We start from the raw sequence: 15349 nt of genomic DNA on the forward strand, positions 1-15349 counted from the left end.
CATGGTGGCGGGCGCCTGTAGTCCCAGCTACTCGGGAGGCTGAGGCAGGAGAATGGTGGGAACCCACGAGGCGGAGCTGGCAGTGAGCCGAGATGGCGCCACTGCACTCCAGCCTAGGTGACAAAGCAAGACTCCGTTTCAAGAAAAAAAAAAAAAAATTAGCCAGGTGTGGTGGCTGCACCTTTAGTCCCAGGACTTTGGGAGGCCAAGGTAGGAGGATTGCTTGAGGTCAGGAGTTTGAAACTAGCCTGTGCAATAGCGAGTCTCTAAAAAATATAATAACAAATAAAAATTTTAAAAATTAGCTGGGCGTGGTGGCTCACACCTATAATCCCAACTACTCTAAAGGCTGAGGTGGGAGGATCACTTGAGCCCAGGAGTTTGAGGTTATAGTGAGCTATAATTGCGCCACTGCACTGCAGCCTGGGTGACACAGCAAGAACCTGTCTTGGAAAAATAAAGTACTACTGAAGTTTTAAAACCCAGCTGAAGGAAACTGGGTAAACCAACAATCATCTGAGAAGGGTGGTGCATTTCCCCAGGCATCTGAGAGTGAGTGTGGCTCTGAATCTGAGGCTGGTTTTGAACACAGCTCTGCCACTAACCAGCTGTGAGGCTCTTGAACCCAGGCTCCTCATTTGTAGAGTGCAGTCATTCTTACCAAAGGAGTTTTTTTTATTGTTCATTTTTAGGATTAAGTGGGGGCATAGTATGCAAAGGGATTAACAGAAAAATTAGTTCTTTCATTTTGGCTCCCTCTGTCCCTCCCCCCGTCACCACCCCCACATCTCCTCTGCAACACTGGAAGCCCCTGCCTCTGGACCTGCAGGCTCTGGCCAGGAGGGGCAGCTGCCTAGACACCTGCACCTGCCAACAGTCCCTCCCCATCATCAGGCTCCTCTTGGTTGGACACCCGCCCTAGCGCAGTCACATACAGGTACCACTCGTATTCATTTATTTACTTATTTATTTATTTGAGACAGTTTCACTCTTGTCACCCAGGCTGGAGTGCAGTAGTGCAATCTCAGCTCACTGCAACCTCCGCGTCCCGGGTTCAAGCGATTCTCCTGCCTCAGCCTCCCAAGTAGCTGGCATTACAAGCGCTCACCACCACGCCCAGCTATTTTTTTTTTTTTTTTGTATTTTTAGTAGAGATGGGGTTTCGCCATGTTGGCCAGGCTGGTCTCGAACTCCTGACCTCAGGTGATCCGCCCTCCTCAGCCTCCCAAAGTGCTGGGATTACAGGCATGAGCCACTGCATCTGGCCAGCCACTGCACCCGGCCTAATTTTTTTAATAGACACGATCTCACTCTGTTGCCCAGGCTGGAGTAGAGTGGTACAATCATGGATCACTGCAGTCTTGACCTTCTGGGTTCAAGCAATCCTCCTGCCTCAGCCTCAGGAGTAGCTGGGACCACAGGTGCCTGTACCACACCCAGCTTTTTTTTTTTTTTTTTTCAGTAGAGACAGGATTTCGCTATGTTGCCCAGGCTGGTCTTAAACTCCTGGGCTTAAGCGATCATCCTGCCTCAACCTCCCAAAGTGCTGGGATTATAGGCATGAGCCACCGCGCTCGGCCCTTTTCTTATTATTGTTTTAAATGGATTGTTCTTTACTAAAAAATTACTTTAAAAGGAAACCTTGGCCAGGTGTGGTGGCTCACATCTGTAATCCCAGCACTTTGGGAGGCAGAGGAGGGCTGAGCACCTGAGGTCGGGAGTTCGAGACCAGCCTGGCCAACATGGCGAAATCCCGTTTCTACTAAAAACATAAAAATTAGCCGGGCATGGTGGCGGGTGCCTGTAATCTCAGCTACTCAGGAGGCTGAGGCAGGAGAATCACTTGAACCCGGGCAGCAGAGGTTGCTGTGAGCCAAGATCTTGCCACTGTACTCCAGCCCAGGCAATACAGCAAGACTCCATCTCAATTAAAAAAAAAAAGGGAGGCTGAGGCAGGTGGATCATGAGGTCAGGAGATCAAGACCATCCTGGCTAACACGGTGAAACCCCGTCTCTACTAAAAATACAAAAAATTAGCTGGGCGTGGTGGCGGGCACCTGTAGTCCCAGCTACTTGGGAGGCTGAGGCAGGAGAATGGCATGAACCCAGGAGGCAGAGCTTGCAGTGAGCCGAGATCAGGCCACTGCACTCCAACATGGGTGACAAAGCGAGACTCCGTCTCAAAAAAAGAAAAAAAGCCAGGTGCAGTAGCTCACGCCTGTAATCCCAGCACTTTGGGAGGCCGAGGCAGGCAGATCATGAGGTCAGGAGTTCGAGACTAGCCTGGCCAATATGGCAAAACCCAGTCTCTACTAAAAATACAAAAATCAGCCAGGCATATTGGCGCACGCCGGTAGTCCCAGCTACTCAGGAGGATGAGGCAGAAGAATCGCTTGAACCCCGGAGGTGGAAGCTGCAGTGAGCCAAGATTGTGCCACTGCACTCCAGCCTGGGCGATAGAGCAAGACTCCGTCTCAAAAAAAAAAAAAAAAAAAGGAAACCTTACACACTAGTGTAAATAAAAATCTCATAGCGTTTGCCATCCATCCAGATGACTCAAAGCAGCGTCAGTAGGTCCTGGGGGGAAGTTGCTACCTACAAAGACTCTAGGCGTCTGCCTGTTCTCTTGGGAGACAGGCAAACATCAAAGAGTACAATGAAAAGACGGTGTTGGCCAAGGCCCGAGCAGGAGAAAATAGGGAGTTACTATTTAATGGGTACGGAGTGTCCATTTGGGAAGATGAAAGAGTTCTGAAGGTGGATGGTGAAGGTGGCTGCACAACAATTGTGAATGTACTTCACGCCACAGAACTCTACACCTAAAAATGGTTAAGGAGGTCGATTATATGTTATATATATTTTACCACAATTTAAAATAAAAAAACATGTAAACCACATATGGACACCAGAAGAAAGCTTTTATTTTGAGGAAAATTAAAGGACTGACGGTGAGTTTTGAAAGAGTGAATTTTTCTCATTCCCACTGTCGCATGAGGCCCCACTGGCACACAGAATGTGCTGGCGTCTGGCAGGCACTGCTTTTGAGGGGGTGCTCCCCACTCTTCACAACACAGGAACAGGAGGCGGGTAGGCCATAGGGGAACTCAGGGACCTGGGTCAGGCCAGAAAGCAACAGTGAAAAGAAAAGAGAAGTGAGAGTTGCCCAAAGAACACGGATGGGTGAGAGTGGTGGATGACACAGGCCACCTCCCATCCACCCGCAGGGTCCAGCCCCTAACAGTACCCAAAGGCAGGGTCTACAGAGCGGAAGCTACCTCATGGGGCTGACAGAGCTCAGGCAGAGTAGGGGACCCACAAAGGAAGCAGGAAAAAAATCACCCAAGGCCCAGGTCAACCCAGGTCCACAGACACTTCGTGGCACTTCCCTGCTTCTGGCCTGGTGAAGGGAGTTGAGCAAGGCCTGGTCCAGCCCTGCAGGGGCCACAGATACAGACAGCCCTCAGGGGCTGGGGAGAACAAGGCCCAAAAACCAGGCCCAGTCTAACCCTGCCCAACATCTGACCCGGCATTCTCCTTCCTGTCTCCTAACCACAGCCCACAAGGTCCCACACGGCCCCGCCCTGCCAACCTCTCCACCCTCCCTCCCAGCCCTGCTGCCCTGACCAAATGTGCTGCCTTTGCGCACTTCTGACAAGCTCCATCTCTCCTCCGGGACTTTGCACTTGCTGTCCCCTGCAACTCAACCCCACTCCACTCCTAGTTCGACTCCCAGGAGGCTTATGCTGAGCGCCCTCCCCAAAACGCATTCCATGCCTTGCAGTTCTGTTTCCTTCAGGACTTACTCCTGCCTCACATGCATCCACAGATCTCATCTTAATTAACCGTTTAACTCTGGCAATCCACTGTGAGTCCTCGAGAGCAGGGCATCTCCTGCTGCTTCACTGTCACATCCCAGGACCTCAAGTAGTGCCTGGCTCATAGTAAGAGTCACAGACAGCTGGGTGTGGTGGCTCACGCCTGTAATCCCAGCACTTTGGGAGGCTGAGGCGGGTAGATCACAAGGTCAAGAGATCTAGACCATCCTGGCCAACATGGTGAAACCCTGTCTCTACTAAAAACTCAAAAATTAGCTGGGCATGTGCGTGTAGTCCCAGCTACTCGAGAGGCTGAGGCAGGAGAATAGCTTGAACCTGGGAGGTGGAGGTTGCAGTGTGCCGAGATCGTGCCACTGCACTCTAGCCTGGCAACAGAGCGAGACTCCATCTCAAAAAATAAAAAAATAAAAAGAGTCACAGACATTTGTCACCTCTTATTCAGTGACTCTCCAACCCTCCTCGGTGAAACATGTGTTGTCCATCAGTGCTTGTCCCCTGGTGCTCGGGCAGGACGGGTCTTCACCGTGTGCCCTCTCCCAGGCCCTGCGGGAGCTCTGGTATCTCCACCCCACCTTCTAACTGCCAGAAATGCCATCAAATAGGCCCAGATGATAACACAATCGACCAAAGCCTGCGACTCTAAGGCCGGGCATAAGAAAGGAGACAGAGATTTGGCCTAGGCGTGTGGGGATGCAGCACACACACAAATCAAGTGGTACAGGGGAAAACACTCTCAACGGAGAGAGCAGAAGTACAGGTGTGGGCTCAGGGAAGGTCAAGTGAAGGACGCACAGAAGAGCAAACTGGGGGCCTCCCGTTGAATTCAACTCCTTCTTTTGGGTTGTTTCCAGTTTGTGAATTTTTTATTTTGACTATGGGGCAACTTCTTACAGGCCCTGTTGCCTCACCTGTGCAGTTTCCAGCATGTGACCTGCTGACCTGCCCCTGTCCCAGAGGCTCAGGGTCCCTGAGCCCAGCAGAAGCCAGCTAGGCCGGATGACACTCTGACTTGGCTCAGTGTGCATCCCTCACCCTTCCTGCCCAACTTCACCCATGAAGGCCTGTGAGGGGACTTGCTGCAGCTTCCCCTGCTGGGGCAGGGAAAGGGACCCAGGACATCCATACGCAAGGGTAGTGCTGGCCTCTGGCCTCCCACAGTCACCCCTCAGCAAAGAGGGACTCCCCAGGGGTCATCTGGGCTGCCTGGGGTACAGCATGCCCCAAGGCCAAGCTCCATGGCATAGGGACCAGTGCCTTCCCTGGCCCTGAAAGGACTCCCATCTGCCTGTTTGAGAATCCTTACACCTGTGACTGAGAAGTGCCCCAGACCACATAAGAGAGGGTGTACCCTGGTGCAGGACCAGGCCTGGCACACACGTTAGATGGCTCCAAGGTGCCCAGGAGAGACTGTCAGGGGCAGGAAAGGAGAAGTTTGTGCACAGCTTGGTATGGCAGTCACTGTGTGTGCTGTGTCTGGATGTTGTTCACTAGGCAGGTCCACATCCCCTCCCCACCTCAGCCAGGGGAGCTGCAGGTCGTAATTCAAAACAGAGTGTCTCCGCAAGAGGCCTGGGAGGTCGCACAACATCCCCTTCCCCAGGGGAACCAATGGCTGCCTGACAGTGAGTACAAAAGCTCAAAGCTTGGTCTCTTCGCCTGAAGGCAGGACAACCTGCAGGCAGCCTCCCTTCCCTATCCAGCTGCCCAACAGAGCACTTTCTCTGTAAACTAGGGCAGCAGAATCCTGCCTCAGGCTCCACCCCTGGGAAACCAATCTGAGCCACTCACTTTCTCCAAGATAGGGCCCCCCTGCTGGAGCACCCAGAAAACCCTGGGACTCCATGGGAGGGAAAGAATCAATGAGGAGGCAACTTCAACCCAGCAGAAAGGTGCTCAGACACGGAGCCCTCAGAAAGAAGCAACAGAGCAGTGCTTGGGCTTCAGTGCTAGCCAGTGTTGGCAGGCGAGGAGGTTCCCGAGGTGCCCAAATAACCAGGTTCAAGGCAATGTAAGAAAGGAGCTAGGAGGGGAAACATAAGTGACCGAAAAGAAACCAAAATGCTGCCTGTGATTGTATTACAGCTGGAAGATTATGGCATGATTTCTTTTTTCGTCTGTTCTCCCAGTTTTTGATATGAGGTCGTTTTGTATATAAAAGGATACCTTTAAAAGGAGCAAATGAAATATACTTTATGGAACACTTTCAATAATGCAAAATATCTAGAAGGAATCAGGAACTTGTCACAAAACCAGTGCTGTCTGAGTGCAGTTGGAGAGACTCAATTAGAGCCTGGCAAATTAGCCAGAGGCTGCAAGTCCCCAGGTCTAATGGCGTGGGACAGGGAGGGGTCCCAGCAGCTCCTGCTCCAACTCAGTGTCCATCGCTACAAGACTTCCCAGAGATCACTTCCCCTTCTGGAGTTCAGGTTTTCCTATATGAAACACAAGCTGTTTAAACTAGGTGACCTCTAAGGTTCCCCTCGCCCTAAAATTGTCCAATTTTGATGCTATAAAATAAAAAAATAGGAAAAGTAAACATGAAGCTGTTGGCTCAGGTACACACAGTGATTTCTGTAAACTTAGAGCTCAGCTGCAAATTCAAAGGATGTGCAAATGTTCCCACAGGGTCTGGCAGAATTCTCATTTTCTTTTTCGTCTGAGAGACTTAACAATGAACTTTCTGGATGAAGAGGTAATGTTCCTCCCAGGTTTAGAGGACTGTGGATACATGTCTATAGGCCAGCTCTTAAAATCTCCAGAGGAGATTCTTCAAAACTGCAGCAATAGATGACTACACTAGGAATAGCAATACTAAAAATAAAGAAAATATTCTCAATGCTTGATTGACAGAATGTCTTCCTGTCAAGTTAAGGGGGAATCACAATTACCAAACACCTCTGAGAAGACACTTTGGATAGCAGTCACACATCTGCAATACAAACTACAGATCAACGCCAAACACGTTATAAGGTACTTAGCACTTCTCTGATGCATCAGAGATTAAGAATGTTTTTTCCTACCAAGTAAATTAAAATCCACCAACACCCTTCAGCTCTTCTCAGAAAAGAAAATGATGTTGGGGGGAAAAAAGTGTTGTTAGTTTAGAAAAAGAAAAAAGTACAGCTATAGACTCTCAGAGAAAGTAACACACAAATATATCCAAAGGGATTCACTTGAAGCCAGCTGTTTTTAATAACCAGTTTCCTCTTTCTTGCTCACATACTGAGAGGACAGACAGCTTCAACAAGAGAATGAGCATGTATCCCCACCACAGTATTGACTAACAGCTGATTTTCCCACACAAGACAAGGCCTTAGACTGGGATACAGAAAACCTAACGCCCAAGTTCAGCCTCTGACATCAGGCCAGAAATAGGAGCCTCCAGGTGCATAAAGCACTAAAACCAAAATGCAATGGGCTGACCTAGTACGTCTTGATTTCAGGAAGGAGACCTTCAAAAAAGAAATAGGGCAGGCCGGGTGCGGTGGCTCACGCCTGTAATCCCAGCACTTTGGGAGGCAGAGGCGGGGGGATCACTTGAAGTCAGGAGTTCGAGACCAGCCTGGCCAACATGGTGAAACCCCGTCTCTACTAAAAATACAAAAATTGGCCAGACAAGCCAGGCATGGTGGCTCACGCCTGTAATCTCAGCATTTTGGGAAGCTGAGGCAGGTGGATCGCCTGAGGTCAGGAGTTCAAGACCAGCCTGGCCAACATAGTGAATCCAGAGTTTGAGACCAGCCTGGCCAACATAGTGAAACCTCGTCTCTACTAAAAATGCAAAAAACTAGCTAGGTGTTGTGGCGGGCGCCTGTAATCCCAGCTACTCGGGAGGCTGAGGCAGGAGAATCCCTTGAACCGGGGAGGCGGAAGTTGCAGTGAGCCGAGATCGCGCCATTGCACTCCAGCCTCGGCAACAAGGGCTGGAGGGCACTCTAAAAAAAAAAAAAAAAAAAAAATTAGCCAGGTGGCCTGCACCTGTAATCCCAGCTACTCGGGAGGCTGAGGCGGGAGAATCGCTTGAACCCGGGAGGCGGAGGTTGCAGTGAGCCGAAATTGCACCACTGCACTTCAGCATGGACGACAAAGCAAAACTCCGTCTCAAAAAAAAAAAAAAAAAAAAAAAAAGAAATAGGGTAAATAGTGCAAGCAACAGAGAAAGCTGGCTGGTCTGAGCTTCGGGCATCACACTTACATACACGCACAGACTAATACTCAAACAGGCTTAACACACACATGCCTCTGTCATGTGTCACACCCTGTTCTGCCTCAACCTTGACCCAGTCTTGAAACAGAAATAAAGGGAGAAACTAATGAGTATCCTGGGGGTGGGAAGGGCGGAAGCCCATATTTTCACCCCTAGTAGGGCTGGGCTGTGAAGCTGAGGGCGCTCAGTCGTGCCCACTCAGCCTTGCCAGGGGCAGGAGCTCCATTTCCCCTGGTCTGCAAAACGGAAGGGCTGGACTGCACCGCCCTGTCAGTGTCGGTCTCTGGTTTCATGGGTCCCTGTGGTTCCACAGGGTCACACTCCGCAACCGACCCCTTGGAGAACTCCCAACCCGAGAAGGAGGGTGATGGAAATGCCCTGAGCATCAGGACCGCGCCGAGGCAGCCTGAGGGGAAGCGCCGGCCTGCCTCGTCTCACTTCGCCTCTGTAAAGCGGCCCCTGGGCTTCGCTCCAAAACTGCTTTCCTCCAGGGTCTCCGTTTCTCCCCGCGACGCTAGGCGCTGCGCTTCGTCTCACAGACTCACTACCCACGCCAGGGCGAGGGCGGTCACAGACAAACCCGAGCTGGGGACCCAGATGCAAGGGAAGTGCGGCCCAGCTGCCCCGGCGCGCCCTCCCGGGTCAGGCCGGCTCGGGCCCTGCGGTCCCAGACGCCGCTCCCCAGGCCACCCCTCCTCCCGCACAACCCAGAACACGCGGGTCACGGCCACCAGGCTGCGCCCACTCTGCTCGCGCCTCAGCGGCGCGGAGGCCCGGATGGCGCCATGACATGAGCAGTGGTGGCGACCCGCGCGCACCCGCCGCTCCGACTGCTGCAGCCTAGCGCCCAGCGAGAGCGCGCCGCGCACCTGCCGGCTCTGCCGGCCTTCCGGCGCCCGCCCAGCCTCTCAGCGCGAAGGCCCAGCCCGGCCCACGGCGCCCGCCCGGCCCGGCCGCGCGCCTCACCAGCGGTAGCAGCCCTCCGAGGCCTCCAGCGTGAAGTTAACGCGCGTGGCCCGCGTGAAAGGCAGCAGCACTTTGGGGATGTTGAGCTTGGCCGCAGCTGCGGAGGGGCCCACCGCCAGCAGCACTGACAGCGTCAGCAGCAGCCCCCGGCCCCGCGCCGCCATCCTCGCCGCGCGTCACCTCCCGCGACCCTGCGCCCGGCCGCCCGCGCCGCCCCGTTGCACTTCGCTCCCGCCCGCGCGCGCGCCAGGCCAGCAGGTGATGAGCGCGGGGGCGGGGCGAGGGCCGCCGGCGGCGGCCGCTTCCTGGGCCTGAGCGCGGGAACTCTGGGGGCCGAGCTCGCGGCGACCCCACCCCCAGCCCGGCCCTAGCGCAGGGACGCGGGGCTGGGGGATGGGCGCGCGCCCGGGCCCCCGGAGCCGAGGGAGAGGGCTTGGGGCGCGCCCGCGGGGACCCCTGGACCCTAGAAGGCCCAAGGGGGAGCCCCCAGGCGCCCCGCAGCACGCATCCCGCCCTGGTCTGTGCCCCTGGCGGTGGAGCCAAGCCGCCGGCTCTGGACCTTGCGCTCAGGCCCGGGCCCACGGTCAGCAAGGAAGGGACACATGCCCCAGGACATTTGGGATGCAGAAAACCGGCGCCTGCCTTGTCCTAGACCATGCTTCCCAGAAGAGGGACCCCGGGCTTGCAAAGGGAAGCCACCTGCTGAAGCGCTGAAGGCCCGGGGCCCTCTCCCCCTCGACCCCCTCACACCCTTTCCAGAGAGGCCTTAAGATCCCCATTTCTCCAGGAAAAAACCGGTTGAATGGCCCCCAGATCACTCAGCCAGAGAGCCCCAGGCTCTTGTCCTCCGCACTGCTCCCCCTGCAGAAACCATTAGAGGTTACCTATAGGTCATTTAGGGCGCCAACGCTGCCAGAGCACAACCCCCTCCACGGCCCCCACACCCACAAAAGAAAGTTCAGCACCGCGGAATCCACCCGCACACCAATGGAAGGCCTTAGATTCCGCGCTGTGCTCTGTGGCTTTTAGCTGTCTGTCGTGAATTGCATGAAGGCATGCGTCAGCAGGCACCTGACTGCTTGGTGCCGCTAAAATATGAATCTAGCCTTGCAGAGAAGGCCCAGCCTAGCGGGAGGTCAGGAAAGGGTGGGGTGAGGGTGCACCGGCCGGCTGTCTAAGGAGTGCAGGAAGTGGATGCTGACTGTAACCAGGAAGACACACAACGATGCCACTGGGTGACCAGGAAGGAGAGGATAAATGTCAGTAAGGCTAGGAAGGCTTTTTGGAGGCGGCGGCCCCTGAGTTGGGCATAGACACCGCACTGGGCTTCAGCGAGGCCCGCATAGGCTGAGCCTGCCGCTCAGGGATCATGGGGCTTTTGGATGCTGATGCGGGGTGTTTGGGGTCACCCTCAAAGCCTGAGGGCCCTAGACCAGGGAAGGTGTGTGTTGGGGGAAATCTCTGGAGATACCAGAACTAAGGGGGTGAGGGTCGGCCCTGTGTGGAACCAGGTGCTCTGGGAGGGGAATTCCAACGGGCTCCCTTTGAAGAAACAAAAAACAGACTTTTGCGGAAAAGGCAGCCTCAGAGTGGGTATTTGTGAGGAAGTCTGTGGGTGTCTTCTGGGTTGCACAAGATTGATTTGTTTTCCAACAGGTAATCCAGACAGATGGTTGAAACTTAGGCTCAAAAGGGTTCCAAGTGAAAGTGATTCCTCTCGCTCCCCATCACCTAATACTCTTCCCTATAGGCAATGAGTGTTTCCCACTTCAGTATACATCCAGAGAAATTTTATGCATAAACAAGCATATATATATAAAAAATATGGCACACATGCACACACATATACGTGCACACACATATGTATATATGAAATATGGCACATATACACACATATACATATGTCTTGCCAGGCAGGTAAATCTCACTCTTGGACATTTATCCTAGAGAAATGAAAAGTGATGTTCCCACAAACACCTGTACATAAAATATTCATAGCAGCTTTATCAAATAGGCCCAAACTGGAAACAGCACAGAGGTCCTTCATGGGTGATGATTAAACACTGTGGCACATCTATGCCATGGAATATTATTCAGCAACAAAAAGAAATGAACTGCTAATACATCCATCTTGGATGAAACTCCAGGGAATTATACTGACTGGAAAACAAACACCACAAAAGCACAAAAGGTTACATACTGTATACTTGCTTTTATACAAGATTCTTGAGATGGCAAAATTATAGAAGTATAGAGCAGGTGAGTGAGTGTGGGGTCGGGGCAGCACGGGGTAGGAAGTGATATGGCTATAAAAGGTCAACATGAGGAGTCTCTGGGATGGAAGTGCTTGGTGGCTTGACTGTATCAATGTCCGTTTCCTGGTTGCGATATTATCCCATAGTTTTGCAAGATGTCTACTAGTGGAAACGGGGTAAAGGGCATGTATTATAGCATCTCTCTTATTATTTGTTACAACTGCATGTAATCTACAATTATCTCAAAAAAAAGTTTAATTACAGAGACAAAAAAAGAAACATACAAACAGGCCCAGCAAAACACATCTGAGTGGACACACCTTGCTAAACAACTACGTTTCAGGTGATTTAAGGCAATCAGGAAATTTTCCCAGCAGAAAACAATCCATGGAAGACAACAAAATGGGCCAGGTGCGGTGGCTCTCGCCTGTAATCTCAGCACTTTGGGAGGCCAAGGTGGGCAGATCACCTGAGGTCAGGAGTCCGAGACCAGCCTGGCCAACATGGCAAAACCCCATCTCTACTAAAAATACAAAAATTCGCCAGACAAGGTGGCATGCATCTGTAATCCCAGCTACTGGGGAGGCTGAGGCAGGAGAATCACTTGAACCTGGGAGGTGGAGGTTGCAGTGAGCTGAGATCACGCCACTGCACTACAGCATGTGGGACGAGAGAAACTCCATCTCAAAAAAAAAAAAAAATGCAACAAAATGATGGGTAAAACATATTCCATCTGAGATTTTATCCCTTTATGTTGTCCTTAAACTTGCCCCCAGACCCCATTTCACTTGCCTACAAACCTGGTATGGGATGGTATCTGGGGCCAAGCCAGGGGTCCATGTGTAGGGGCCACCCCCACCTTCTCTGTGGGCTGTTTCCACTCCCTGGCATTGGGCCCCTTCTCTGGGTGTCAGTGTTTATCTGAGATGCAAGGAGCCAGCCATGGACAATGGCCTGAGCAGAGCCTTCTGTCCTGGGCACAGAGACCCTCTGGGCTGGAAGACACCACAGATTTGAGCGAGCTGGTTACCCACCTGATAACTAAAACCAGATAGGAAAATGTCTCCTGACCCACATCAGGGCCTCCCAAACTTCTGTTACTTTCTACCACCCTAAAACATTAAAAAAAAAAAATCTGAGTACCACTTGTACTTTTATTTCCTATCTGTCTTATTTCCTATATGTCAAAGTGTTTACATATATTTACTTAAGAAGCCAACTTTGTCTCTCCTGTAAATAAAAAGCCATTATCAGTTTGCAAAATATAATAGAAGTAGCCATAAAATAAATACAGCAAAACAAAAGAATGACTTCAAATTACTGGAGGATACTATCTCCTGCTAAAGGCTGAGAGCCCAAGGCCTGCTCTCAGGGCCTTCAGTGGGAAGATAACCAAACACAAGACAAACCACACTAATCTTGACCTTTCTTCTTGAGCATACAAGTATGGAGAGGTTTTTCAAGGCAATTAACTTTTCCCTAGGGGTACGTTGTCCTATTAGAGCCTACTCACCATCTTTTTGTGACAAGAGTAATTTTTATTTGTATTTTATTTATTTATTTATTTTTGAGACAGGGTCTCACTCTGTCGCCCAGGCTGGAGTGCGGTGGCGCAATCTCGGCTCACTACATCTTCTACCTCCTGGGCTCCAGCCATCCTCCCATCTCAGCCTCCTGAATAACTGGGATTATAGGTGTGCCACCACACCTGGCTAATTTTTGCTTTTTGTTTTGTTTTGTTTGTAGAGACAGGGTTTCGCTATGTTGCCCTGGCTGGTCTCGAACTCCTGGACTCAAAGGATCTGTGCCCCTTGGCCTCCCAAAGTGCTGGGATTACAGACATGAGCCACTGCACCTGGCCCAAACAGTAATTTTAAAGAATCATTCTACAATGGGGAAACTTAAAGAGTCATAGAGTAGACAGAGTGGTATAATGAAGCCCCATGACTGTCCAGTTCTGTGGCCACAATCCAAAGCCAATTCTGCTGCTTCTGCAGTCACCCCAGGCCCCACCCTATCTCATTTTGAAACAAATCCAAGATACCCTGTCATTTCATCTGTATTTCAGTGTGTATTGCTAAGAGATAAGGACCCTTAATATAATCACAATACTATTATCACACATAAAAAAGTTAACAGTAATCTTATGGTCATAAAATATTGTTAGAGTTCAAATTTCCAACTGTCTCATACATGTCATAATACCTTTTTACAGTTTATACTTTGAGAATCAGGATATAAGTAAAGTTCACACATTGCAATTGATTGAAATGTCTTTTAAGTCTCTTTCAATCTATAGGCTTCCTTCCCCATCTCTCTTTTTCTCCCTGAATTTAAATGTTGCCCTTTTACCTCTGGAGTAGACATTTGTGTTTTCAGACACCCCCAAGCTGAGTCCCCCCTCGCCTGGGCCCTACTGCAGCAGCAATGGGGGTTTCCGCCTTTCACAAGTCTGCCCCCAGGCTTTGGTCATGGACTCTGGAAATGGAGGAAAGGGAAACCCACTGTGGACCTTCAGCACCACCTCTGAGCTGGAAACCTTGGCTTTGGGAAAAACAAAAAAGAAGTAAAACACCAGGAGCACTGGAATGGCTTCCACCTTTGCAAAGTGCTTTCCAAAACCCCATCATACTTAAGAGAATGGCAACATTTAATTATAGAAATTGCTGCTTAAGTCAATGCCCAGACATGCCTCCTGCTCATGGGGCCCATTTTCTGGATGTGTTTACTCTTCCTCAGAATGTGTTCCTCACGCTTGCCACCTTCAGCCTCTGCCAGGATTGGCAATTGTTTGCTTCCTGTGGGCCCTTGGGTCCTCCCCCACAGGCATCACTAGAGGATGATGGCTGCAGAATAAGTGATGGCAGCCAGCTTGTCACACCTTCAGCCTTCCTTGGAAGTCCAGGCACACGTGTGTTATCCCAGCCACCTCAATCTGATTCCAGCAAACCTAGCTGGATACACAAGGGAGTCCTCAGACAGCACCAGGCCACCAACTCTGGAAGAGTACAGGCTCTCTACTCCTTGCTTTCTAGAACTACCAGCAGCATGATCCCTTTTCGTGATGGTTAATTTGTGTGTTAACTTGACTGGGCTAAGGGATGCCCAGATAGCTGGTAACACATGGTTTCCGGGTGTGTCTGTGAGGGTGTTTCTGGATGAGATTAGCATTTGAATCAGACTGAGTAAAGATCTGCCCTCACCCATGTGAGTGGACACATCCAATCCCTCAAGGGCCCTACTAGAACACAAAAGTGGAGGAAAGGCAAATTCACTGTCCACTTGAACTGGGACATCTGTCTTCTCCTGCCATTAGACATTGGAGCTCCTGATTCTCAGGGCTTTGGATTATGGAACTTACATCAGCACCCCCCACCCCGACCCTGGGCTTTCAGGTCTGTGGACTGCATCATCTCTTGAGGCTCAAAGGCCTTCAGGCTTGGACCAAATTATATCACCAGCTTCCTTGGGCCTCCAACTTGTAGACAGAAGGCTCTGGGACTTCTCAGCCTTCATAATCATGTGAATCAATTCCCATAATCTCTCCCTCTCTACAACCCCCACCCCACCCCCGCACGCATACACATACACACCCACACCCAAACACCCAAACTTGTATTCTGTTTCTCTGGTGAGCCTAATACACTCTTCCTGCTTCTGAGCTCCCCTCAGTGCCAGAGTGGTCAACACAGATCACGGGACACTTCTCAGGGGGCCAGCCAGCCCTCCAGAGCCTCCCAGGTGCCTTGACGGAGAATTCAAACCCCTGCTTGTGGTCCCCAGGCCCTCCGAGGCATCCTCTCTGACCTTTGGCCTCTCAGACTCACTCCTCTGGCCTGGCCCCACCTGGGTAGTTCAGACCTCCTTAGCACACCTAGCAAATTGGACCCCCTAGGGAGGATCCTTTTTGAACCACTCCTCCTTTATAAGACAAAATTATTTTCAGTAATAAACATGAAATGAAATATAATAATTTCTAGGAAAAAACATTTTATTAAACTTTCTATATATAAGCAAGCCAGCAAAATTTTTAAATAAAAATAAAATAAATATTACAACCAAAAAAGGAAAAGGTAGTGGCTTAA

General features: G+C 51.1%; 1 protein-coding gene across 2 annotated transcripts in view; it reads right to left on the bottom strand.

The window, feature by feature from the left end:
* Positions 1-9217, bottom strand: part of NUP210 (nucleoporin 210) — a 106401-nt gene extending 97184 nt beyond the window's left edge. For both annotated transcript variants that reach the window (XM_054551246.2, XM_024244326.3), the window contains exon 1: positions 9010-9217. In XM_054551246.2, the coding sequence (XP_054407221.2) occupies positions 9010-9173 (164 nt within the window). In that variant the 5' untranslated portion in view covers positions 9174-9217. The remainder of the gene's footprint in view (positions 1-9009) is intronic.
* Positions 9218-15349: the final 6132 nt, after the last annotated feature.

This window comes from Pongo abelii, chromosome 2, assembly GCF_028885655.2.
Source record: "Pongo abelii isolate AG06213 chromosome 2, NHGRI_mPonAbe1-v2.0_pri, whole genome shotgun sequence".
NCBI lineage: Eukaryota > Metazoa > Chordata > Mammalia > Primates > Hominidae > Pongo > Pongo abelii.